Here is a 26,285-nt window from a genome sequence, read left to right on the forward strand (position 1 = left end):
AGACGTGGGATTCGATCCCGGGTATCCAGGATCATGCCCTGGGCCAAAGGCAGGCGCTAAACCGCTGCGCCACCCAGGGATCCTGACCCAGTGCTATTGAAAGGAAAAAGTTTAGGCACAGTAAAAGTGGAAGTTTATCAGAATGTTGGCCATGCTTAATTCTGGGAGGAAAAAATTATCTGGGATTTTCTTAAGTTCTGTAAGATTCTGAGAGTGCTTGAGAGCACAAGCTGGGGAAAGGGTAGAGGGAGAGGCTGACTCCTGCGAAGCAAATAACCTGACACAGGGCTCAATTCCAGGACCTCAGGATCATGATCTGAGCTGAAGACATTTAACGAGAGCAGAGGCACCTAATCACAAGACAGAAGACATTACTAAAGAAAATCAGATATTTTGATGACTGGAGGCATGTAAGCAGGTTACAAACGTGAATACACCTGCCAGCCTCCTGCTCTTAGGCACTGAGTACAGCAAGAGAGCAGGTCTGAGAGCCATGGGGCGGAAGCCTAAAACTGAAGTACCCCCTCAAGTTGGCTAAGATGGGTCGTAGCTGCATCTTAGCTGCCAATCCTCAGGGCGTCGGGCGGGGGGGGGGGGGTGTCTGAGCGAAGACCAGGGAGATGTTTCTGTTCCTACCAGAAACCGTGCTGTCCTGACAATAGCCGGAGCCAAGGGTTTCCGGGGCGGTGTCTCCTGACCTCACGGGTACTGGATGCGAGGAGACCAGCCACGTGGTTGCCTGCGGGCAGGGCCCCTCCCGCCACCTGAGTTTGAATCCCAGTTCTCCCATTCAGGAGGCCCGGGAGCCTGTGGAGCCAGTCTATTCTCTAAACGCTGTTTTCTCACCTGAAAGCGCAGAGGATGATGCTTGAAAGACCGTAGTACCAAAATCAAAGCATGACACGCTTTGCACGGTGCCGGGCACTTCGTACTCAAACGGCAGCTGTAAGCGGGCAATCCCGCGGGCTGCGCACAGCGAGCCGCCCGCCTAGCTCGCTGGCTTTAGGTGCGGATGAATGAACGGGGAGAACAAGGTGGCTTCAGAACTAGTCACGCCCTCCCGTTTGAAATGAGCCAAGGATTAAACATTTTTAAATAGATTTGGAAACTCTAGGGGAAGGTAGTGGATGCCTTAGAAATACTCGGGAACTTGAGGGGCGCCTGGGTGGCTCAGTCAGTTAAGCATCTGCCTTCGGCTCCTGTCCTGGTCCGAGGTTGAGCCTGCCCTGGGCTCGCGGCTCCACGTGGTCTGCCCCTGCCCTCCCCACGACTGCGCACAGGTGCGCACTCTCGCTCAAATAAAATCTTAAAAAAAAAAAAAAAAGCCCAATTTGGGAACTTGAGCCTTCCTGGATTATTGATTGAATCACCTGGCTTTAAAACCCACTCATTCTATCAAGCCTTACGTACTGGGTGGGGGTCCTTAAGAACCAACTATATTAGACAAAGCTGACTCACTCCTTCCCGCGGGGCTGTGGGGCATCTGGAGCCCTGGTGCCCTGGTGCCCGCTCTCCAGAAGCCCAGGGCTGGCAGGTAGGAAGGGGACGCAGAAGGGCAAGCAAACGGAAGACAGGTGTGGAGGCCGACTGAGCCCACCTCTAACGAAGGCCAAGCTAGTTCAACCAAGCCCCAGCTTCTGGGGCAATGAGCCTAAAGCTCAGTGGCACCCGAGTTAGGATTCAGGCTTCAGCTCTCTGGAGCCCGTCCTCGGGCATCTGTGATGCGGGGAAATCAAGAGCCCTGTGAAACCTCACAATGGTGCACTCCTCCCTCTTCCCTGGGAACGTCAGAACAGAAATGGGGCAGAAAGAACTACAGTCCCGATCTTTGGGGTCCATCCATCTTGGCCCCTCCTTAAGGCAGGGGAGAGCCACAACCAGGAGAGGATCCTGGGCTTTGGGCTCACAGGATTCAGCCTTTTTTTTTTTTTTTTAAGATTTTATTTATTTATTCATGAGAGACACAAGAGTGAGAGCGAGAGAGGCAGAGGCAGAGAGGGAAGCAGGCTCCAGGCAGGGAGCCTGATGTGGGACTTGATCCCGGGTCTCCAAGATCACCTGAGTCAAAGGGAAGCGCTCAACCGCTGAGCCACCCGGGTGTCCCAAGGCTCACTTACTTATATTCTGGTTCCTTCCTTACTTTGGGACCTCAAAACTAGTTATCCCTGACCTTTGGTTTGTTACACTGTATGGGGGGGTAGGCGAGGAGGTAGCAGGATGGGGTTGGGGGGAGACAAGGAGGCCAGCCCTATTTCACCTGAGATTTCTGCATGAGACCTACATGATTCTGAAAGAAATTACGTGAACACTGTCACACTGCTGACTCTGGGAGTGTGAAGGCAGTGACACACGTGACGATGCCTCAACAGCACCCAGTAGATATAATTAACCATTAGTCTAGAGATGAGATTTTGCATCCAGTCCCAGTCCTGGTGCATGGCGGGTTGTTCATAAACCACTTTGACTCCAGGACCCCACCCACCTGCCTGGGGCTCCAGCACTGTCCCCATCCTGCAAGTGACAGTCTGGGGTCCATCCAATGCTGTGGACTAAGACAAAAGACCACCTGATTAAATAGTCTACCAGGTGCATGGACTTGGGAGCCAGGCTAACCAGATTCAAATCTTGGGTGTAGCCAGTGACTGACTGGGTGAAGAGAGCGTTTAACTTCAGTCTGTTTCTCCATCTGCAATCAATCTTGGAGGTTGGACCAGAATGATCTATAAGACTCTAGATTCTGGAGTAGGGCTGCCAGATTTAGCAAATGAAAATACAGGATGCTCACTTAAATTTGAATTTCAGGGACACCTGAGTGGCTCAGACGGTTAAGCCTTCGGTTCAGGTCATGATCCCGGAGTCCTGGGGATCCTGGAGTCCCGGGGAGTCCTGGGATCAAGCCCCACATGGCAGGGGTGGAGGGGGGTAGAGGAGTGTGTGTGTGTGTGGGGGGGGTCCCTGCTCAGCGGGGAGTCTGCTTCTCCCCCTGTCCCTCCCCTTGTTTGTGCTCTATCTCAAATAAATGATCTTTAAAAAAATTTTAAAACATTTGAATTTCAGGTAAACAAGGCATGTCCCGTCACCATCCCCGCTCTGTGGTCTCTGCTATAGGAGCAGAGGACGGCTCAGAGGGGAGAGCAGGGCTTCCCCAGGTGGACAAGAACAGGTTGGAATCTGGCTCCGCCTGCAAGCCAGGGCTCATCCTCCTTGAGCTCTCTTTTCTGCTCTAAAGTGAGGACAGGACAGTGAGAACCGGAAGTAGCCACCACGAAGACCTTGGGCAAGTCCCTTCACTCAGACACTATGCAACAACAGAACCTAGGCCAGCACTGGGCACATTTCAGCACTCAACTTGGCAGGAGGGGGTGGGGGAAAGGAAGTCTGCGAAGCTTTCATGGGCTCTTCGAATCCTACCTATTCTGAATGGGGGTTTGGCATGGGGTCCCCCAGCACAGACGGGGCAGGGTGGGGGACCGACCAGGCCCTAACCTGGCAGAAACACCCACACACGGGGAGCCCGGGTGGCTCAGTGGTTTAGTGCTGCCTTCAGCCCAAGGCCTGATCCTGGAGACCTGGGATTGAGTCCCACGTCGGGCTCCCCACATGGAGCCTGCTTCTCCCTCTGCCTGGGTCTCTGCCTCTCTCTCTCTCTCTCTCTCTCTCTCTCATGAATGAATAAATAATCTTTAAAAAAAAAAAAACAAAAAACACCCACACGAAACTAACCCAACCCAGAGAGGTCTGGCACACGCTGGACACACTATTAACCCACAAACAAATAACTTTAATTTTTTTCTTTTTTCTTTTTTTTTTTTTTTTTGAGCAGGAGCCGGGCCTGGAGGGCCCCTACCCCAGCCCTGCGCCACATTTATGATATAACCCATCACAGCTGGATTTAAAAAATACACAAAAAAATATAATATACATTATAAAACCTAGGTTGAGTTTGGAAGTGGCCTGAGCGATATGCAAACTGTGAAGACCTGCAGGAAGCTCGGGGGCGGGCAGTGCAAGGAAGGGAAGGGGCACAGTACTTCATACGACACTCATGAATGCCCAGAGGCGGCCAGCGGACAAGTCAAGCTGGCCAAGGGGCTTGGTGGTTGGGAAGGGGCAGCAGGGGAAGGGTTGACCTTCAGTCCCAGAACTGGGTTTGGGGAGCTGCTGCTCCAGGTCTGGGAGATGGAGGTGGAGACAGACATAAGGGAGTGGTGCTCACCGAGGCTTCACCAAACCCAGGTCTTGGGCATTTGAAAATATCAAATCCTGCTGCTACCCCTTGTCCCTGGGACACTGGCCAGCCCAGGGGCCTCCTCCCGTCAGGACGGTGCCAAGGGGCTCAGGCACCGGCTCTGAGCCAGGGCAGCTTGGAGGCGTTGGCACAGGTGGACAGGGGACACCGAACAGGTGCCAGGTATCTGCTGCGCCTCTTTTCCTGCCAAGTCAGAAGCAGCTGCTCCCCTGGGAGGAGGCCCCCAACCTGTGCTGGCCCTGGGCCCCAGAACAGACCATCTCTCCCACCCCCCAGCGGCTGGCACCCCCCCACACGCCAGGGAGGTAGTGTAGACCTGGGCTCTGGGGCCAGGTGGCCCTGGGTGAGAATCCCAGCTCTGGCCCACCCCTTGCATGGGCCCCTCAACTTCTCGGGATCTCAGCCCATCACAGGAGACACCAAGACTCACACTCCCCTTGCATGGTCTGACAATGGCACCAGGTGCACAGGGGGCCTAGCACCAGGCCCAGCACACAGCAGGTGCAAGAAAGTGGGGGCCCCTCTCTCTTCTTCTCAACCTAACCCCAACTCAACCCTCTCCTTCCCAGGGCCTCTGCCCTGGGATCCCCTTGGTCTCCATCCCGTCCTCCCCTCCAGGCCACACATGCCGGAGCCCGAAGGGGTCCTCTCACTCACTGGAGGCCAGGCAGAGCCGGGGGGTGTTCAGTGGCCAGGGCAGGCTGCTCCCCCCCCCCCCCCCCCCCCCCCCGCTGAGCCCTCCTCTCTTCTCCCACAGTTAAAGCGCAGAACAGTGGCAGGGAGTGTGTGTGCTGGGGGTGGGGTGGAGGCCTCCTGGGTCCTGGGCCCGAGGCCTGGCCAGTGGGGGAGTCCTCAATCCCAGACCTCCGGCAGGGGGCCAGGCAGGTGTGTGGAAAGCTGCTTGTCCTGGATCCTGGTGCTGGGGGCAGAGGGGAACCTAGTCTTTGACGAGCTTGTAGACGTGGTGCTGAGCCCCATGCTCGCTGGTGGAGACTTCAAAGACGAAAGCGATGACGAGGAGGGTCTCTTGGGAGTCCCGGCTCGTGACCACCTGGGGGCCAGGTAGGGAGGATTCAGGGGGTCAGGAGGCACAGGGCCCCGCGGTGTAGGGGCCGACAAGGCCCTCTCCTTTCTGGACAGCGTCTCCTCACCTGGCCCCCCGCCCCCGGCGCGCCCCCACCTGCAGGATGGTGAAGTTCTCCAGCACGCTGTTCATCATGTACTTCTCGGGCAGGTGCTTCAGCTTGTGGATGAAATTGATCATGTACTCGCACATGGGGGAGCGGTGGATGCGGTACACAAAGCGCCCGTTCTCCAGCCTGGCGTACTCCGTCTACGCAGGGCCACGGGGAAGGCGTCACCCAGAGTGGCTGCTCCCAGCCCTGCCGTGCCACCCTGGGCCCCCACTCACCTCTACCTTCTCCACCACCTGCTTGCCAAACGAGCACACCTTGGTGGAGACGCTGATGGTCATGCTGTCGGTGGAGCTGTACTGGGAGCTGACCCCATAGAAGGCTCCCGGGCCCTCCTGGATGGTGCTGTTGAGGTCGGCCTGGGGGGCGGCGAGCAAGGGTGGTGTCAGGTGTGGGCAGAGGCAGGCGGTTGGGGGTGGGAGGGGGCTTCCACTGCACATCTGGGGGATGGGACTGTCGGGAGCAGAGAGGGCCACTCACCCAGAACTTGACGAGGAAGAAGGCATTAGGGGGCCCCTTCTCATAGAGTTCCTTCAGTCCACCCTTCTTCTCAGGGAACTTGTCATAGATCTGACGCACGTCCACGGCCTCTAGAGGCGGGTCTGAGAAGGCAGGGTTGGTCTGGCCGATGTGCACAAATAGGTGTTTGCTGTACTGTGGGGAGGGCCCAGTGCGGGGTCAGGAGAGAGCCCACGGGCACGGCCGGAGGGCCGCACAGGGATGCTGCCCCTGGGCTGAGGGCCTGCACCGCCACCCAGGTCTCCCCAGGTTGCACAGACCCTCACCCCCAGCCACAGGCACGTTACCGTGTCGGGGTCTCGCTGCACCTCCATGAAGGCAGAGTACTCGAGGAGCCGCAGCCGGGAGGAGGCGATGGTGCGGTCCTGCCACACGGGCGCAGAGGCAGCAGCTGGGGGGAGCGGGGTCAGGGGCTCGTAACCTGGGAGGGCGAGACGGACCCTCATCTGCATGGGCCCAAGCGCCTGCTCACATATGGGGCTGCCCCACCGGCACGGAGCCATCATGTGAACGAGAAAAATGGCGCCCTTTTGGGTACAAACACGGGCTGGGTTCCGACCCTCCGCCATGTCTCCTGGTACAGTGTACAACCTGCACGACTGTGCATGGTGGCCCCAGTGGTATACATGGGGGGGTTCCATATGTCACTGTTAATATGTGTTAAACAGAAAATACAGACAAGTAAAAAGGGACAAATAAAAGTTATCCAGAACCCCAACACCTAGCCAGAGTGAAACTCTGCTAAGATTTTGGTGTATTTCCATAACAAGAATTTTATAAATATATATAAATCTATAGGATCTTCATTGGTGTGCACTTGTGTAGCAGAGTTCTGGAAGCAACATCATGAAAGGTAAGGGGCCGGTTCCTGGCCTGTCCCAATCCCCTGTAGACACCATCCACTTCTCCCTCCCAGCACAAAAGTGTGCGCAGCCTCGGGCACCCTACTCTTCTGAGCAGCCGTGCCAGTGTGGAGGAGCAGAGGGGCGGCGGTGGCAGTCTTGTGTGGAACTTACTGCTGAGCGTTGGCGGCAGGGGCGGCTGGATGGGGTAGGCTGGCTGTGCAAAGGGCTTGATGCTGCAGACAGGAGCACAGCCTGGTTAGAGGGTCATCCCCTAATCCCACCTGCCACCCGGCCCCATCACCTGGAGTAACATCTGGTTTCAACAGGGAGCCAGCCAGCCTCTCTGCAAAGGCCCAGAAATACACGTTGACAAAGCTAACTCACCAGCTTCTGGTTTTCTCCATGTTTGAGCTTTTATGAAATCCTGCTGCATCTCACAACTGAGGTGCACGCTTAATGTGCTCTTTCAACCCCACCCCGAGAGCGGCTCATTACACTGAGGGCGTGTGTCTGAGGATGAAAGTCCTCTCAGAACTGAGGGAACCCAGCACCCTCCACTCCCCCATGTGCAGACTCAGAGACCGACCAGGAGAGCAACTGGGTGAGGAGTAGCTGAAGGATGAATGACAAGCAGGTGAGAAGGCTGATGAGTGAACAGATAGGAATGAATGGACAGATGCACTGCTGGTGCTCCTCCTTCCTCTATTTTTGAATTGAGACTTTGCTGGAAGCCAGCTCCCAGGGGAAGTCCAATGGGGCCGCCAGGGACCAGACTGTGAGAAGGATGTCCCACGATACTCACTCCTGAGAGGGTCCAGGCTGCTGTCCCAGGAGAGGGGGGCTGCTCCAGAACTGCAGAGATGAGACAAATCCCAGTGGCCCCTCAGCATCCACGACCCCCACCACAGCCCAGCCCCGAAGTCACCCCCTCACCTCACCCCTACCTCCCAGGCCCCCTGTACCCGTGAGGAAGTGGAGAAGACGGCCTGGGGCAGAGGGGAGGGCGGGCTGAACTTGTTCTGTAGGACACTGGCAGAGACGATCTGGGCAGATGACATGGATGCCATGCTCTGGAGGGCTTTGTCCTTGGAGACCTGGTCCTGGGGAGGGGAGAGGCCGTGTGAGGCCAAGGAGGTGGCAGGGCCAGGCCGGAGACGGGGCTGGGGCTGCCCCAGGGCCCCTCCCAGGCCCTCAGACTCTGCTGTGTGGGCTCGGGAGAGTCTGGGCCCCTGCCTGGGCCTGTTTCCTAAGTGTACATCACCCCTCTGAGCACGGCCCACCGTGAGAAAGATTTTTATTTTATTCCATAACCCAATACCTATCCAAACACTTCCCCTTATGTTGTGTCATGAACCCTCATATTTCCTATTCCGTCTCACCAGTGGCTCTGAGTATCGTCCGTGGAGCAACGGCACCAGCATCGCTTGGAAGCTGGTTAGAAATGCAAATTCTCCAGCCCCGGCCCAGACCCACTGATTCAGAAACTCTGGGGGTGAAGCCCAGAAATCTGTCTTTGCTGGCCCTGATGGCAGTTCTGATGCATGATGAAGTTTGAGAACCACTATATTTCATTTTTTAAAAATGTCAGTTGCCAACCTAACTAAATTGATTTCATAATTCATATTTTGAAAATCCCTTGTTAGGTGCTCTCCCTCACCCCCACCTCGTCCCCCAGTGGAGGGGCAGGATACTTACCAGGTTCATGGCCTGTGAAGGAGAGGGAAGGTACATTAGAAAAGGCACAGGTCAAGGCAGGTGTAGGGTGGGGGCGTGTCATCTCACCCCCCCCCTCCACTCAATGGCCATCTGGCTCTGGAGTCTGAGGAAGGTAGGGGGGCTCAGAGGTAGCTGTGCACCCTTCCCCCACCCCACTGCTCCCCAGAGGGAGGGCTTGCTGGCTGGGGGTGCCCTGGAAAGGGCAGGATGGAGACCCAGATGGTGGACAAGCTGGTGCCCTGGGTCTGTGCATGCCCCCTGGAGCTGTGATATAGGCATGGGGCCTGGAGCGGGGGGCCCAGTCTGCTGCGCAGCCGTGGAGCAGGGAGAAGACACAGCCTACGGGGGCCCCGAGCCCATGTTCTGAGATCCCCAGCTGCAAAGCAGCCAGGATTGAGCATCCAGTGCAAGGAAAAGCCCACCACAAGGACTGTGCCAGCCAAGGCGCCCGGGTCTCCTCCCTGCCCACCCGGAGACCCGGTGCAATTAACAAGCAGCAATTAGGAGGAAGGAGGGAAAGGAAAAAGAAGAAGAAAAGAGGTGGGCCTCAGTGGCCTCCAGACGGTCCTCCTCTCCCTCCACTGCATGGCTGGCTGTCCCCCCGGGCTCCTGCTTAGTCCCCAGGGGCCGCAGCCTCCTGTAGCCCAAAGCGGACTTTGTTTGGGCTCCATGCCGTTGTATACGTTTGAGGCACCCTCCACCCCGCCACGGCTCTCCCGCCGCCTCTCTGCCCTGCGCTGGGCTCAGAAGACCCGGCCGGGCCAAGCGGCAGGGGACCCCTACCTTCAACTTGGACTGAATCTCTCGAGATTTCCGCCTGGCTAGAACCTGCAAGTGGCTAGAGACCTGTAGAAAGAGAGAGAAAGAGAGAAAAAGAGCAGAAAGGGCAGAAAAGGCAAGAACAGAGCTTCAGCCAGAAAAGAGGCACAGTGGGGCCAGAGAGCTGGCCACGGCGGAGGCCTGAGCTGTGCAGCGATAGCAGTGGAGGCGCCGAGGAGGGACTGGAGGCCCTAGTCAGGCGCCCAACGTACCTTGATGCCAACCTGGTACTCCCGCACCTTCTTCCGAGCTAGAACCTGTATGTGGCTGGACACCTAGGGGCCGCCCCGCGCCCCGCCAAAGAGGAAAACACAGACAGTGAGGAGGCACGGCATGCGGTGGCCATGGGCAAGGAGCATCCCAGCCCTCGTCTCTGGGACCAAACGGAAGCAGGGGGAGCTATGGGGCCCTTGTGAGCAGACACCCCTGAGCCCTGCCAATTCTCTGCTCTCTTCTTGGCCCTATTTTGATCAAGAGCCTACAGCAGCCTCCGGGACCACCATGTACACTTGTATCGTTGTTCACCGCACAAGAGGACCTAACGCAGGAAAGACTAAAATCTAGCCCAAGCTCTGCTCCTCAACTTATGTGCCCTGGTGCTGGGCTGCATCTGACCCAGAGGAAGGGTATCTTTTTATTTTTCCAAAATGGGTGACTTTTTCTCACTGATATCCTCAGAAGAGACACTTTTTTTTTCTATTTTTTAAAGATTTATTTATTTATTTATTTTAATTTATTTATGATAGTCACACACACAGAGAGAATGAGAGAGAGAGAGAGAGGCAGAGACACAGGCAGAGGGAGAAGCAGGCTCCATGCACCAGGAGCCCGACGTGGGATTCGATCCCGGGTCTCCAGGATCGCGCCCTGGGCCAAAGGCAGGCGCCAAACCACTGCGCCACCCAGGGATCCCCAAGATTTATTGATTTATTCAAGTAATCTCTACTCCCAATGTGGGACTCAAACACAACCTCGAGATTAAGAGTCACATACTCGGGATGCCTGGGTGGCTCAGTGGTTGAGCATCTGCCCTCAGCTCAGGTCCTGGGATCCAGTCCCACATCGGGCTTCCTGCATGGAGCCTGCTTCTCTCTCAGCCTGTCTCTGCCTCTCTCTCTGTGTCTCTCATGAATAAATTAATAAAATCTTAAAAAAAAAAAAAAAGAGTCACATACTCTTCTGACTGAGACAGCCTGGTGCCCTGAGACACTTTTCTCTGATTGGCATCACCAATGGCCACAATGTTCCTGCTGGCCATCAGATTATAGTAAGGGCCATATCCACTGCCTAAGTCCTCGTGTCAACCCTAACAGCTTGCCAGCCTGTAAAACCAGGCCTGGCCCTGCTCCTGCTTTGCTCATCCAGCCTCTTCTCCCAACATGCCTTCCTTCTCCTTGGACTAATATAGGACAGTATGTGCACACATATACATGTACATTTACACACAGACACACACGCACACACACACGGTTGGTGCTCTTAATATCATTTCTTCTCCAGCGCATTGTCACTAGGCTTCAGAGAAACCATGTCCCTACTATATTCCCCATGAAACAGAAGTGGACACATGGATCCTCTAGGCTGCTTCACGCATTCATTATTGGCAATGGCTGTGGGCTTTCTTTGCAAGTCATTTTAATCCCCTCAAAGAAACAGTTTATTTTTAATCATAGACTGAAACTTACTGTGTATGTGATGTCCTGCAGCCCAGGGGGTTAGGGCCCAGGGGTGTGTGCCTCATACTGCCTCACCGGGCACACAGGAATCAGATGTATGTCCTGCAAGACTACTGATCACTTCATATCATGACAATAAGGGACATTTACTGAATGTAGCTATTATTGTTCTCAGCGTTTTACATGTGCGTCATCTGACCTCTACAGTAACACTAAGAGGTCAGTACTAACACTATCTCTGAGTTACACATGATGAAACCAAAGCACAGACAGGTTAAGCATCTTGCCCAAGGTCACACAGCTGGGGTGTAGAGCTGGGATTTGAACATAGATAGCCTGACTCCAGAGAACACTTACTCCACCACCAAGCTACGCTACCAGGATTCTTTTGACCCTTAGCACAGAGGACCACTGCCAAATGGTCAAGTCTGTGACAGCTGGAAGTCACATGGGACTTAATCCTAAGGTAATATTTAGCTGTTTTTCCAGTATGGAGGCATCGTACTTCCTATTAATTGCTGTAAGTATCTGTAAAAACACTAACCCTGCATTTTTTAACCAAAAGTTAAATAAAAACCCTTGCCTGTCATCTGGTTGTTCTTTGCAATACATAAAGACATGTTTTGTTCTCACAACCATAGGATGCTTATCTATCTACCGACCTATCTAACTTTTTTTATGACTTTATTTCTTGGGGCACCTAGGTGGCTCAGTTGGTTAAGCATCTGCCTTCAGCTTGGGTCATGATTTCAGGGTTCTGGGATTGAGTCCTCATCGGGCTCTCTGCTCAGTGCGAAGTCTGCTTCTCCCTCTCCCTCTGCCCTTCCCTTCCTAACACAGACTCTCTCTCTCTCTTTTTTTCTCTCTCTTTCAAATAAATAAATCTTTTTTTTTAAATTTTTATTTATTTATGATAGTCACACAGAGAGGGAGAGAGAGGCAGAGACATAGGCAGAGGGAGAAGCAGGCTCCATGCACCGGGAGCCCGACGTGGGATTCGATCACAGGTCTCCAGGATCGCACCCTGGGCCAAAGGCAGGCGCTAAACCGCTGCGCCACCCAGGGATCCCCAAATAAATGAATCTTAAAAAAGAAATAGAAAGAAAGAAAGAAAGAAAGAAAGAAAGAAAGAAAGAAAGAAAGAAAGAATGAATAAAGTTAGAGGAATGCCACCTTTGCAAAATGACAAAATTCTTAAATTCTGAGCTTGCCTGGGCTACTTTGTGGAATCGCACTACATGGCCAGCCTTCCTGAGATACCCAGAAGCAGGTACGTCGTTGCTCTGCCTTAAGAGGCTCTGCTACCTTCCTTAAACCTCAGGTCACAGTGACAGCTTAAAGGTCCCTTAACCCCTTTCCACTCTGACAAACAGGTTCCTATGAACATTTCTTTTGAGTGAAGCAGGAGACAGTGCCCTTCCCCCGTGTCTGAGATGGCTACTTAGAGTCTTCTTCTTCTTTTCTTCTTCTTCTTCTTCTTCTTCTTCTTCTTCTTCTTCTTCTTCTTCTTCTTCTTCTTCTTCTTCTTCTTCATTGTTCTTCTTCATTGTTCTTCTTCTTCTTCTTCTTCTTCTTCTTCTTCTTTTCTCTCTTTCTCCTTCTCCTTCTCCTTCTTTTTTTTTTTTTTTTAAATAACTAAGCCCTACACCCACTGTGGGGCTCAAACTCACTGCCCCAAGATCAAGAGTTGCCCACTGTACAAACTGAGCCAGCCAGGTGCCTGGCTTTTTGTTTATAAAAATGTCATAATAATTGCAACAGCGGCACATTTTTTCTACAGCGCTTGGTCTAAGCATTTTCACGTATTAGCTAATTTAATGGCTGAGGAACAGAGGCTAAGGGGCAAAAGCGCCCTTCCTGTAGGTGAGGGTATTTGAATCTGGCAGTTTGATTAATCAGTCTCCTTCTACAGCCTTCTACAGCTCCAGGGAACAGGGCCTTGTCAGGTTCCCTTGCAGTATCCCTAGTGCCTAGAACACAGTAGCTCCCTAATTTGCTCAATGAACAAATGCTGTGCAATACGAACTGGCCCCGGGAGAGCAACTCATAAATGCCTGAGCAAATGGGGGCGGTTCCTGCTCCCACACTGTGGGGGTGGACTCAGAACCTTCCTTTGTCACGGTGGGGATGCGACTGGCGGGATGCGACAAGTCGGCTTTGTCACCGCACCCATGGGGAGCTGAGGAGCTGGGTGCAAGGTCCAAAGCCCACTGGAGAGGGAGGGTACGAGTGTGGAGGATCAGAACCAGTGTCTGGTCCTCTAGTCTCTGCGCACAGCCTGTCTCTCTCCCAGGAACCCCACACATAGGCCACCCCAACCAGCTCCCTGTCCGGGTTCCTGTCAGTGCAGTGCTGCCCACCCCCCAACCGGGGCCTAAGCCACCAATCATCTCTCCCTGCCACCACCGCTACCCTCACCTCTGCCATCATGCAGGCCGCTGGCACTGGGGTCCCTCGTCCCTGCCTCTGCCCAGCCCTCCTTGAACCATTGCTCCAGCTGCTCCATGGCCCACATTCCTCGACAGCTGCCACTGCCACTCCCTGTTCTACTCCCTTCCATGGCACCCAGCTGCCCTGAGGGGAAACCTGTCCCTCAGGCCTCCAGCCAACCTCTCTCACTGTCCTCAGCAATCCCCACCTCTCTCCCCCCACCCGCCACACTGTGGACTGACGGCTCTTTACCGCCCAGTGCGTTCAATCCTGGATTTACCACCTACCAGCCAAGTGACACTGATGAAGTTACTGAACTTCCCCATGATTCCGTTTCTTCCTCTGGAAGATGGGAGATAATTGCTAGATCTACCTCCTAAGATTCCTACCAAAGTACGCCCCGTGTGGGTTCACAGTGATGCCATGTGTATCCAACTTCTTCAGCCTGCAAGTACCTTCTCCCCTTCTCTCTGCCTGCCTAAACCCTGAATTCCTTCTTACAGATGCATCTAGAGTGTCACCTCCTGCATAAGCCTGGGCAGCCCCACTCCTCCCATTCCCTCCCTGGTCCAGGTTGGACACCTGTCCGGCAGCACATGCTCCTATCTTGGCCATGCTGCCCTGCTCTGCACCCATCTGTCACTGTGACCAGCTGTCTCACAGCCTGGCCAGGGTCAGGGGGCAACACTGGGCAGTAACCATGCCATGTCGCAGCTGCCCCATGGGGCTCGTCCCTGGTCCAGGTGAAGAGGGCAGAGCCCCTTTCTCTAAGGCAGCAGGGACAAGCATCCCGGGCGGGTGAGGTCATTTGGTAGAGGATGGGTGCCGGGAAGGGGCTGAAGGAGTCAGCTGAGGGAAGGCGGGCCTGGGCAGAGGGCACATAGCATTAATCCTCTCCCTACCTGTTTTCTCGTCCGGGTCTTCCCGGTCCTCAATTTAATGTAGCGTGCGATCAACTCATTTCGACCTGGATTGGGGCAAGAGAGGAATGAAGAGTGGCCAAGGGGGCAGCTGGGGGCAGCAGACCACCCCCACCCCCCGACCCGCCTCGGCCAGCTGGGAAACACGCATGGCTCTCCCCCGACACTGCTCCTTGGCCCTGTCCCCACTCTCAAGCCCAAGGGGCACAAGCAGGGCAGGGGAAGGGTAGCAGGGAGTCCCAGGTGCCCTCCCAAGGCCCCAGGGTAGGGGGGAGTGGGGAGTAGCAGAACAGCTGGGCTGCTCACTCCTAGCCCCACAGCAGTTCCGAATCTTTAAGTGTAAGCATTCACGTGTGAGCGAGGCCTGCTGCAGATGGACCTGCCTGCACACGTCCCCGCACACGGCCCCACGGGTGTCTGAAAGAGTTCTGGATGGGTTCCTGTCCTGGCTGTCCTTGCCAAGAGGGGAGACCCTGGACACGTCCCTTCCCTTCTCTGGTGAGGCGGGCAGGAAGAACCCAATGGTCTCCAACACACCTTCTACACTGACAGCCTGTGTCAAGATGTCCTGGGCACGTCCCTGTGTCCTTGAGCCTATCACCCCCATGTCCCTGGTGGCCAGTGTCTCTCCCGCCCTGTGAGATGCTGGCAGATGCTTAGCCAATACCTTTTAGCCCCTAAATCCAGGCCCTCAGCCCCCCAACCCCATAACCTCCCCAGAAGGGCCACATTCTCCAAATTCCTCCTCGATGACAGAACCAGCCCCACTGCTCCTCCCTTCCTGCCTGCCCCTCTCCACCCCACTCCCTCCGCCTTGTCTAAACATACCTCGTGGGGCTGCCCTGGCCATCCTGGAGGCAGCCCCTGCCCCGTGGAAGCATCCTGGAACATCTGCCTGCCCCACAAGGGGGCTCTGGGGCTAGGGGTGTGCGTGGCATAGAGGATGGGGACAGGGACCCGGCACCCCTTACCACTGAGCCAACGGCTCCCTCCTGCACCCCACCATGGTATCGGCCCCTGGGATGCCACAGGCTGAGGGCCTGCCCCACTCGGCCATAGGCTGTCAGGGAGGACTGGAAGGAGCTAGCAAGGAGCTCCCAACCTCCAAAGGGTTGAGTCATCCCAAAAATGCATCTCCAGGGGAACCCTCTCGGGGCTGGAAAAGAGGGGGACATTCCCTTCAGGGGGCAATTGGAAAGGTAGCAGAGAGTGGGCCAGGAGAGCAGGAAAGACTTGGGAGGGGGTTGAGGAATGCAGGACTCCCCATGTCTCTCCAGGCCTCTTCCTAACGCAGGCCCTAGTCACAGCAAGGCCCCCCCTGCCCCACACCCACGTGCTGGAGGGAACTGGCCAGGAGGGACACCCCAGCTGCCACTCCTCGGGCTTCCCCACACGCGGGGAGGGACCCTCTCTCAGGCCTAGCCCAGAGCACACAGCACTGACCCAGTTTCCTATGCCCACTGAGTCACCCTGAAACCTGCAGGCCAGCAGGGGGACAAGAGGAGGAGCAGACGGGGGTGTCAAGGTGTGGGCCCCAATCTGGCGGAGGGGGCAAGCCTGGCTTGTTTATGAGGATCCAGACACACAGGCTTACACGCCCAGACTCGCCCATGGCAGGCTGGCGGCCTCGAAGACTTCACCGAACCGGTTGGGTGAGGGGGCAGAGAGCAGGGGGAGGGGCCTAGGAGGGCCTGGCCGCCTCTTCCCGCCCCTCAGTGTCCCTGTGTCTCCCCACACGCACCGTACATCTTGCCCTCGTCTGACAGGATAATCTTGCGGCGGCCGCAGGGTGGGTAGATTGCCAGGGCCTCCTGGAAGCTCTGCTCGATGTCGGGGCTCCACACGCCCTCCGCATCGTTGTCCAGCCCTTTGTCCAGGCCCTCGGGCCCATCCTCCCGGGCCTCCCCGGGGCTGCTGCTGGCATTCCAGCTGTTGGACGCTATTGTGCTGGTTGCTCTGGGCTCTGGGCCTGAGCCCACTGGGCAGCCGGAGCCTGCGGGGCAGACACAGAGGGGTTAGGGCCAGGGCTGTCCTAGATCAGAGCAATCTCCCACTCCAAGGCCTGGTGCTCCAGGGTGGGGTGGGGATCACCAGGGGTTCCACTTATTCAGTGCTATGCAACCTTGAATGAGCTACACCACCTCTCTGAGCTTTGGTTTTGTGAGATGGGGAGAAGGTCTGCCTGAGGTTGTAAGGTTTAAAATTAAATGAGATCATGACAAAGGACCAACCACAACGCCTGGCTCCTAACCCTCAAGACGCAGGACCGCTGGTGATCAGTAACAACAATAATACCTCATATCTACGTGGCCCTTTGGTGGAGATTAAGCACGTGCGTATTCATTTAATCCTCAAAACTAAGGCAGGGAGGGCAAGGACTGATACTCATTATTCAGATAGGAAATTGAGGCTCACAAAGTTTTGCTGCTGCCATAGGCATCGTGTTGAGCAGAGTGGAAAAACAGAGATGGGCCTGGTGGGTGTTTCTACAGCTCTCAGAGGGGCCTGCTTGGCTCTGACTTTGCCAGCTCCTTCTCCTGCCATCGGCAGCCCCAACCAGGGACCCCCACCCTCCTCACTCTTCCCCCAGCATCTTCCTGCTGAAGACCCACTGTAGGAAGGGGAGGGCCCTGGACCCAGGAAGGGTGCGGTTTTGACTTCCCTAAAAGATAACTCACAGGAACCCTGCCAAGGAAACTAAACACGGGGCAGGGACTGCCCCGGGAATTACACGGAGGGAGCGATGCTGGCTGGCAAGGGAGCAGCTGAGAAGGTGCCTGACCCACAGCCTTGCTCAACCCCACCGGCTCCTCCATCCCACTTCCTGTTCCTGCACCTCCCGGCCCCACAGCAGCCCATAAACCACCCACACGCCCGCCCCTGCCCTGGCCCACATCGCAGATGGGCCAGGGCTCTGTAAACTCTGAGTTCCCTGCACATGCCAGGCTCAGTTATTAACTCAGACCACACCCAGCAGTCCCCCCAACACACACAGCCCCAATGCTCACCCTCCAAGCCCCTTCAGCCTCAGACCCTGCATGCCCAGTGTCCTGGGGGCCTCTGAGCCCAAGATGGCTAGAGCAAGGACTTTGCTCTGGTCTGCAGGGGAAGCTGGGGTGGGGTGGGGGGTGGGGAGGGTCGAGAGGTGGGCAACCCTTCTGAAGCCAGGAAAGGGAATTCTATCCTCTCAGACAAGAATTCCAGGTCCTGCCAAATGGGCAGGGGTCTTCTGCAGGGGGCCACCTGTTTGGTTTAGGGAGGCTTGACGAGGGTCACTAGTGGCATGGGATGGAGCGGGCCCGGGGGGCCTGCATCGTCAGATGGAAACAGAGCTAAGACTATTGCTCAAATGACGGCACCTGCCATATGGCAGGTACTGTTCTGGGATTTTACACACACTGAGTCATTTAATCCTCACAATAACATGGGGTAGAGACTATTATTAGTCCCACCTTACAGATGAGGAAACCAAAGAACAGAGAGGTTAAGCAACATGTCAGACACACAGCTTGCAAGGGCTGGCACCGGGTTGCGAGCCCAGGCGATCTGGCTTCCGTCTCCCACCCAAGGGCCTCACCACCTGAGACAGGACGGAGGCCGGGCCACCCTGAGCCGGCCCAGTGGGGTCCAGAGCAGGGCCCCCCACGCCTCCAGAGCCTTCTGTGAGGCCTCCGAGAGCAGGAGCAGGAGCTCTCCCAACCAGAGGGCGGCCAGGCAGAGGGCCGCGCTCCCGGATCCCCATCCCCATCCCGTCCTTCACCCCCAGGCCAAGCGCTGAGCGCGCGCGCAGAGCCTCTGGGGGCCCAAGGGGAGATGCAGCGCCCCCCGCAGGTCGGACAGAGGGGGGGCAGGAGGGGGACTCCAGGCTCTAAGACCCCGCCCAGCGGAGCCCTCAACCCATCTCCCCGCCATCCTGGCCCGAGGCCTCGCTCAGAGCAGCGCGGCCCAGCGCAGGGGGCCCGGGCAGCCCCCGGCCTCGCAGCGCAACTGCCCTGCCTGCCCCAGGCCCCGCCGGCCTCCCCTCTCCCAGGCGGCGCCCCCCTCCCGGGGTGATGTCAGCCCCGCCCCGCCCCCCGCGGGAGCACTGTGGCCAAATATGGCGAACGCGGCCGGGCCGGGAGCCGGGACAGGCCGGGGGCGGGGCGGCCGGCTGGGCCCGGGCAGCTGGCGGGGGGAGGGGAGCCCGGGGTGGCGGCGAGCCCACCAGACCAGCGGGACCACCGGCCCTCGGCCGCTCGGAGGCACAGGCGACACTCACTTTCTAGAAACAGTCCTGTGGGCGGGGGCGCCAAGGCAGGGGCCCCACGGGTGACACCCCCCCACCCCCCCCCCCCGGGCAGGCACAGGAGCAGGTGTGCCGCGCGGTGCCCGCATGGAGGCCCCAGTGAGTGTGTCTGTACCCCCGGGGCCTGCACAGACCCAGGGGGCACGGGCCTGAACTGGGGTCCCTATCCTGCTGCAGCGCTTGGGTCGGGGCGGCCTGAGGCTCTGGTCTTCCCAGTTCCTGCCCACCCTCCTCCCCTCGGACCCTCACGCCCAGGGCCCAGCTTCGGGCCTGGCCCTTCAGACAACTGCAGGCTGGCCTGGGCCAAGGTGGTTCCGGCGGCAGGCGGGGGAGAGGGCGGCTCCAGCCCAGGGCAGGGTCCCATCCAGCCCCCACAGAGCAGGGGGGCAGCCGCCCACCGTCCAGAACCTCTGTGCCCTCTGTGCGCTGGGCTGGCCCACCAGGAGCAGTGGGAGACCGGGAGGAGGGCCCAAGTGAGGGGTGAGGGCTGGAGGCTGGGAAGAGTCTGGGGGTGGGGTAAAGACAGGGAGACAGACCCGGACAGGCAGGCAAAAAGACAACAGACCGGGGAGACGAGAGTGGCAGAGAATAAGGGGTAAACCCCTCCCCCCACAAAACCTTGGAGTGAGACCCTCACTTCCAGTGAGAGACCCAGAGAAGGAGAGATCCAGAGAGCAGCAGGCGGACAGGACAGGGAAGGTGCTAGAGAGAGAGCTGGATCCAGAGTGGGGGCGGGTATCACGACCAACAGACCCAGACAGACAGAGACCCAGATCCGGAGAGAGGGAGGCACACAGTGGAGGGGGGTTAAAGGGGCGGGAAGGGGGCACATCGATAAAGTCAGATAAAGTCAGGCAGTGAGGGAGGGGGGAGAGGGAGAGAGAGAGAAAGAGTGTGTGTGCGCATGTGAGCCGACAAGAGAACCCAGAGTTCTGAGCAGATCTAGAAGGAAGGAGTGACAGGGAAGCCATTGCTGGGGGCCAGGTGGGCCCCAGCAGGGCCAGGGCCAGGATGTCCCACTCCTGTCCCATTTGTTCCGCCCCGTAGAGACCACCTCCCGTCTCGGTGTGCAGAGGCCCGTTATTACCACAGGCCGCCGGCCTCCTGTGGCCCACTCCGCCTCTACCCGCACTCTGACCAGCCATTCCTGCTTTGCCTCTTACAGGGCCCTCAGCCTTCTGAGGTCAGAAGGTGCCTCTGGGCGGTGGCAGGGAAGGGAGCAAGGAGGCTTGGGGGCCCCCCTGCGGGGAGAGAAGGGGCCCCTTGCTGCCCACTCCCCACCCTGGGGCCAAACTGCTAGAATAACTGGCTGGACAGCTCCAGGGAGGGAGGCCAGAGCTGCGCAGCTGCAGGGGCCCTAGGCAGCCACCAGCCGCCAAGCCCTGCAGCCTCCAGACCCCCTGGCCCTACACCTCCCTTTCAAAGGAGGGGAGGAGAGAGGCTGACAGCTTGGGCTCCCCCAGACCTCTGCCCTGGACAGGGATGCAGATAAGGCAGGTGGGTGTCGTCCCAATGTCCCCCTGCCACCCTCCCTTCCGAATCAGCCCCCCTGGGAGACACACTGAGCCCAGTGACCCTACTGGGTCTTGTGGCCAGCAGCTGTGCACTCCAGCAGGAACCACAGCCCCCCAAAGTGCTCTCATTTGGAATGAGAACACCACTCAAAATGCAAGAGGATTAGTGAAATCAGCAGTTGCATCCCGAATCTCCTGGGCTGGGCTGACCCACAGGGGGTTGAGCACAGGGAGGGCAGTTGATGAGGGTGAAGGGAATCTCCCCACCCCCTCTGCCTTTCCCCTCTTCCTTCTCACCCGCCCCCAAAGCGGGGCCAGCTGTTCTCCAGCTGCCAGAGGCTCCCACCCTAGAAGTAGCCATGCTCCGGGTGGGACCGGAGAGGGGGCAGGAGGGGGATGGTGTCTGCCTCCAGCACAAGGACCCCTGAGGGACCCTGCCAAGTGGCCACACCCTGCCAGGCTGGGGAGGGAGTACCCTCCTCCCTGGAGCAGGGTAGAGATTTTTACAGGAGGAAGCAATTTGCAGAGCCCACTAGGAGGGAGGTGGGGAGGCCTCCTCCCCGCTCTCCCACTTATTAATGTGCTTCCAATTTGGGAATCAAGACTCTCTGCACCCACCCACCCCCACATTCAGGGTACAGGCTTCCTGGGGACCAGAGGAGACAGGCCACCCCCCCTGGGCTTTCTTGTCCAAAGCTCATCCTCACTGTCACTGCCACCCCCCACCAGTGTAGGAAAGTGGGAGATAGAATCTCAGAGCCCTTAAACTTCCGCAGAGAGAAAGGCCCACTGCCCAGATGCTGTCTCATTTTTTTTTAAGTAATCTCTATGCCCAACATGGGACTCGAACCCACGACCACAAGATCAAGAGTCACACACTCCACCGACTGAGCCAGCCAGGCACTCCCTGTCTCATCTTGCCCCACCCCAGTGAAGGCCAGGTGTCCAGTTCATGGGTAGGGGCGGCAGCCAATGGGTAACTTGGTTAAGCGGGTTTCACAGTTGTCCACTGACATGCCCATTGGTCCCCCCTCACCCTGCCTATGCCCCAGCCCCTGAGACTGCGTCACCTGCTGAACTGCCATCAGTCATTCAGCCAATCCCCCCCACTATGAGAGTCCCAGTGTCCTCTACAACACACACACACACACACACACACACACACACACACACAGGCTTCCTTGCAGCCCTCCTCTCTCAAGCACACACTCACCCGCCCAGCCACTGTCCCGCACATTCTCAGTTACCTGCATCTCTATCCTGTTCCTTTTTAAACTTTTTATTGTGGTAACATACACTTAACATCGAATTTACCATTTTAACCATCTTTAAGGGCACCATTGACTGACGTTAAGGACTTCTCTGTTTTTAACAGTTATCTTTTTCATGGTCCTCCACATGGATGCCCCAGGCATCAGGGTCAGAAGCCCCCAAATTTGTGACAGAGCATGCCTGGCCCAGCCTTGATGGCTGTCACCCACACTGTCCTCCAGTCTCAGGCAATCACAGATAGTGCTCACACACAGAGGCCAGTCTCGGGCACACCTCGCAGATCCTCTGACGTGCTGGGCTGCAGGGCAGGGTCTGGAGCTCAGGGTCACTTACACACCTTCTTTCCTACTCTGCATTTCACACAGATGCTTAGCACCATGTCACAGTGCTTTCTCCTCACACACACCACAGATTGTCCTAGTTTGATGGAGTCATATACAGTCGCACGCGCAGCCCGTCAGAGTTCCTACAAACCGGAGGCCACCTCGTAGGCTGTTCATACACACACACACACAGTAGTCACACCACAGCATTGAACATCACACAGAATGGTACCCATTCTGCTTCTGACACACACAGTATCCAACAATCACTGCATCCCTCACACGCAGAGCAACAGGATCCCCTCTAGGGTCAGACATAGGCTCACTTGCTGGTCTTTCAGAAGCCATGTCCCCCGAGATGGCCACTCACATGCAGAAACCACAAGTATAGCTTCTTTCACACACACACACACACACACACACACACACACACACGTCATTCATGGTGGTTCCCATGTACAGACAGTATCAGCCACACACACCAGTGTTATAAAGTCACAGGCAGTGCCACACACAGCTTCTCTCCTGTACAAGTCCAGCCTCAAATGCAGTCACACAAACTGGTTTTAGCCGGTTCTCTCACACATGCACACCCCCCTAAGCAGTGTCATCCACGCAGAATGTCCCACTCAGTTTCTCTCTCACACACATCCAGCATCACACACGGTTGCACTCTCATTTCCCTCTATCACTTCCTGTCCTTTCGGGCCTGGCAGGGAGCACAGGAAACAATCAGCACTCTAGGAAACCTCAAGGGCTGAGGCTTTGGGGACCTGTGAAGGGACAGGGATTCTCTGGCCTCCTGGGGGACCTTCGAGGACAGGTGAAGTTCCTTTCTTGCCCCTCTCAGATCCTCCCCGCAAGGGGCAGCACCTCTCCTGCAGACAAACCTAGGCTGGCGTGACACCAGGACAGAGCGGAGGGCAGGGCAAGGCCTTGAGGATGGGACTGAGTGTGATCTGCTGACCTCTGACCAGAGAGGCTCCCACCATGGGCCCAGGGCCCATGAGAGGTCCACAGAGACCTGGACCTCACGCTTCTGCAGCCTCCACGTGGGAAGAAGAGACGGCCACCTCCTAGCTACCGCCATGGTAAGCTGCAGCATTTAGAGCAACCTGGGGTCTGGTACTCCAGAGCCTTTCCCCACCGTCCTCACTGTGGGTGGACCCCTCCACTCCTCATCCCTTCCTAAGGGAGGTAGTGGGCAGGACTGACAGCTTCGGTTCCCTTCCAGCTTCCACACTGAGCCCGGGGGGCTCTCTCAGGCAGAGGGGGCAGGCCATCCAAGTGACCTCTCAACGCAATTCACCTGGGCCAGCCTTGCCAGACCCCGGGGCCACTTCAGAAGGCAAGGTCCCCCAGCTCCACCTGGCTTTCTTGTCCCTGGCTGCCTGCTATCCACAACCTTTTCAGCCACACTCTCCTCAGTCACCCCCTGGTTTGTCCTCATGTTCTTCCTCAGATCACTGATCACTCACACCTCTCCAGACCTCACCAGGTTCACGTTCCATAAAGGGAGAAGGAAGGTCCACTGATTAGAAGGCTGAGACTCAGAAAGGAGCTCGGAGATAAGGGACCTGAGAAGTCATTCCGAGCAGGGAAACTGAGGCACAGGATGACAACAGGTACTTAAAGGCCCAGCTGGGACCAGATCTCTAATTTCTTGACTCCCTCTTTGAGATGTCACCTTCTGGTTCTAACATTTCAACTGGCAGAAGGCACAGGCTCTGCAAACCTGAGGGCAAGGGTGGGAGCACAGAGACAGACACAGATGGACAGATGGACATGCACGTGCGCACATACACACACAGCCCTGTCCTGCAGATCACTGACCATCCTACTGAGCCATTCCCCAGCCCCAATGCACTAATTAGCATTATTATTCCCTCACTAGGGAGAGGTAGGGGGGAAGGCTCTAGAAGTTGAGAATCCCATTGGCTCTTAGTCTCTCCCTGAGGAGGGGGCATCCAAGGCCCCTGAAGTCACCCTCACCAGACAGCCTATTCCTAGAAGATACATCGGTCAATCCCCTGCCCACAGAGTGAGCAGGGATCCAGAAAACCACAGAGCCACGTCCTGGAGTGACACCCTCCTGGGGGAGGGTCTTAGAAAAAGAGCTACAAGAATCTGGAACGGAGAAGAACATAATCCCCCCCCCACATGTCCAGCTTTGGGGGACTGTGTATTTCCTCCTTGCTCCAGGCTGCCCCAACATTCTAGCTAAGGAGGTGTCTCAGCCCCCTGCACTGGGGTGGAACATGTATACATAGAACCAGGCCATATGAGACGGGATACATAAGAGCCACCCACCATGGGCTCCAGCCCCTAGAGCTGTGTCCAGTCCCTACCCCCATTCCCTGCTTTCCTGGACTACAAGTCCAGGCCTGACCTGGTTCTGCCTCTACCTGGAGAGAGAGAGAAAGCACAAAGGGAGGTGCCCCCTGAGAAGCCCTCCCCCAAGGCCTCATTCCCTCTTGTCCAGAAAGAATCTCTGAGTCCTGGATCAGGGCCACTCTCCCAAAAAGGTGATAGAGTGGGGGCTCAGTGACACTGCCCTGGGGCCTGGCTAGTTGAAAACCAGTTACAGACAGGCACTCTTGGCCTTCCCTCCCCAGGCAGGAATAAAGGGCATGACAGACAATAGTGGTGGTGGTGGTGGTGGCGGTCGTGGTGGGGACAAGCCTCCTTCAAACCCTCTAAAGTCTAAACAAGGGTTCTGAGGAAGTGTAGGGAAAATAAGGCCCCAAAGCCAGCCCCCTTTGGAACCAGGCTCCTAGAGCTGTGGTCTGGAACTCTGAACCTCCACCCCAAGCTTAAGCCCCTGCCCCTCAGGGGGCACACGCCCTGGGCGCGTAGCTCTGCCCCCAAACACCCTCCACGATCCAGCGCAGCCACCAGGCACCGCGCGCAGGAGCCGGCCTGGGCGCCGGGAGGCCGGGAGGCCGGGAGGCCGGGCGCGAGGCCTGCGTGGAGCTGGGGCCGGGCCGGCTCCGAGAGAGCGCCCGAGCCGGGAGTCCAAAGGGCGGGGGGCCGGGACTGGGAGTCCCGGGTACGAGCTCCCGGTGGCAGGCCCTCCAAACCGTGCGGCCCCCAGACCCCTGCCTCGACACCCCCAACGCGGACGCTGGGACAGGCGATGGCACCGGGGCAATCTCCCGGCACCCCGACCTCCCCCGACCGACTGGTCCGGGTCGCGGGGGGGTGGGGGGGCGGGGGGCGGGGCTTCCCGGAGAGCTCCCCCCCTTCCCTCTAAACTTCCCGGCACCCAGATCCGGGGCTCCGGCTCCAGCTGGACAATAGCTGGGGGGCCCCAGGCCCCCTCGAGTGCTCCCCAATCCAGAACCAGCCAACCAAACCGCCGCTCCCAGCAGGGCCTCCTCCCGGCGTCCGCCCGGCTTACCTGGTCCGAGCTCGGGGGGGCGCTCCGGCCGGGCCGCTCCGCCGGGCCCAGAGGAGCTGGGGGGGGGGCCGGGGAAGGGGGGTCTTGGGGAGGGGGCTGGCCGGAATGTGTGGAATGAGCCGGGCTGGAGCGGGAGGCGCCGGGCGCGGAGGAGGGAGCGAGCGGGACGGAAAGTTTGTGTTGAGGAGCCGGGGCGGGGGGTGGGGGCTGAGGGGAAGGAGGGGGCGGGGCGCGCAGGGGGCGGGCCCAGCCGCGCGGGGCGGGGCCGCGCGGGGCCGCCCCCGTCGGCGCTAGGGCGGCCCACCCGGCGGCTCCGCGACCTGGGGCTGCTGCCCTGCTCGCCCGCGGGTGCCACGCTCCCACCCGCTCCCCGCACGCCGGGCCTGGCCCCACCTCCCCGGGACCCCACTGCAGTCTGGGGCTCCGGCCTGGGCGGGGCCGGGGGCGGGGCTCCTGCCATCCGGCTGGACTCCCGTCGGGGTGCCGCGTCACGAGGAGCCCCGCGGAGCCAGGGCGCCCGGGCCTCGGGGCCCCCTAACCAAGCCTCCCACCCAGTCCCGGGCCGCCGAGGCGCAGCGCCCTCTCCCGCCCGAGAGCCCGCCCCCAACTCCCGGGGCCCCAGACCCCGCCCCGGCCTGGCGACTGCGCCCGCCCTGCCCGGACCCGGTTTGTCTGGTTCTCCCCGAGAGGCTTGTTTCTCGAATTTCTCCCTTTCCCCCTCTTCCCGGACCTCCGGGGCCCTCCCTCTCGGCCCGGGGCCCCCGCGGGGGGCGTCTCGACACCACGAGCCCGCCGAGTTTCGGTAGGACCGGCGCTGGGCGCGGGGGAGGGGACGCGGGAGCGCCCCGGGCCTGGGCGGGAGCGGGGCTGGGGGTGGGGAGGCAGGTCTCCGGCCCGCCCTCCGGACCCCTCCCGCGCTCCGGACCCCTCCCGCCGCCTCGTTCTCCGCACGCGTTGAACAACCACTGCTCGCCGGCCCGGGACGCGGCTTTATTGGGGGTGTAGGTGGCGGCTCTTCCTCCCGCATCACCTACCCCTCTTGCGAGCCCCCCGACTCCTCGGAGCCCTAAGACGGTCCGGGAGGGGGTTAAGACAACACCGACTACTGCTCCTGGACAGGAAGT

The 26,285-nt window shown here is 58.1% G+C and overlaps 1 protein-coding gene and 1 non-coding gene across 2 annotated transcripts; both read right to left on the minus strand.

Annotated features, from left to right (window-relative positions):
- Positions 1–3,760: 3,760 nt before the first annotated feature.
- TEAD3 (TEA domain transcription factor 3) lies at positions 3,761–25,621 on the minus strand. The gene is made up of 14 exons (XM_055330353.1): positions 25,555–25,621; positions 25,162–25,368; positions 16,109–16,360; positions 14,350–14,414; positions 9,554–9,616; positions 8,502–8,513; positions 7,769–7,906; positions 7,609–7,658; positions 6,978–7,039; positions 6,249–6,382; positions 5,923–6,096; positions 5,661–5,801; positions 5,430–5,582; positions 3,761–5,300 (listed from the first exon to the last, which is right to left on the minus strand). The coding sequence occupies exons 1-14, from the start codon at positions 25,619–25,621 to the stop codon at positions 5,187–5,189; spliced, it is 1,632 nt and encodes a 543-aa protein (XP_055186328.1). The 3' UTR covers positions 3,761–5,186.
- TRNAK-CUU (transfer RNA lysine (anticodon CUU)) lies at positions 20,996–21,068 on the minus strand. The gene has a single exon. It is a non-coding gene; the product is annotated as a tRNA-Lys (tRNA).
- Positions 25,622–26,285: the final 664 nt, after the last annotated feature.

This window comes from Nyctereutes procyonoides, unplaced genomic scaffold (assembly GCF_905146905.1).
Source record: "Nyctereutes procyonoides isolate TBG_1078 unplaced genomic scaffold, NYPRO_anot_genome, whole genome shotgun sequence".
Classification (NCBI taxonomy): Eukaryota; Metazoa; Chordata; class Mammalia; order Carnivora; family Canidae; genus Nyctereutes; species Nyctereutes procyonoides.

Excerpts from the sequence above, each read along its gene's own strand:
- TEAD3 (XM_055330353.1), bottom strand. The coding sequence starts at position 25,621 with ATGGCAGGAGCCCCGCCCCCGGCCCCGCCCAGGCCGGAGCCCCAGACT. Across the intron at positions 6,097-6,248 it reads TGCAGCGAGACCCCGACACG|TACAGCAAACACCTATTTGT; the intron begins GTAACGTGCCTG and ends CCCTCCCCACAG. Across the intron at positions 5,802-5,922 it reads TCTTCCTCGTCAAGTTCTGG|GCCGACCTCAACAGCACCAT; the intron begins GTGAGTGGCCCT and ends GCCGCCCCCCAG.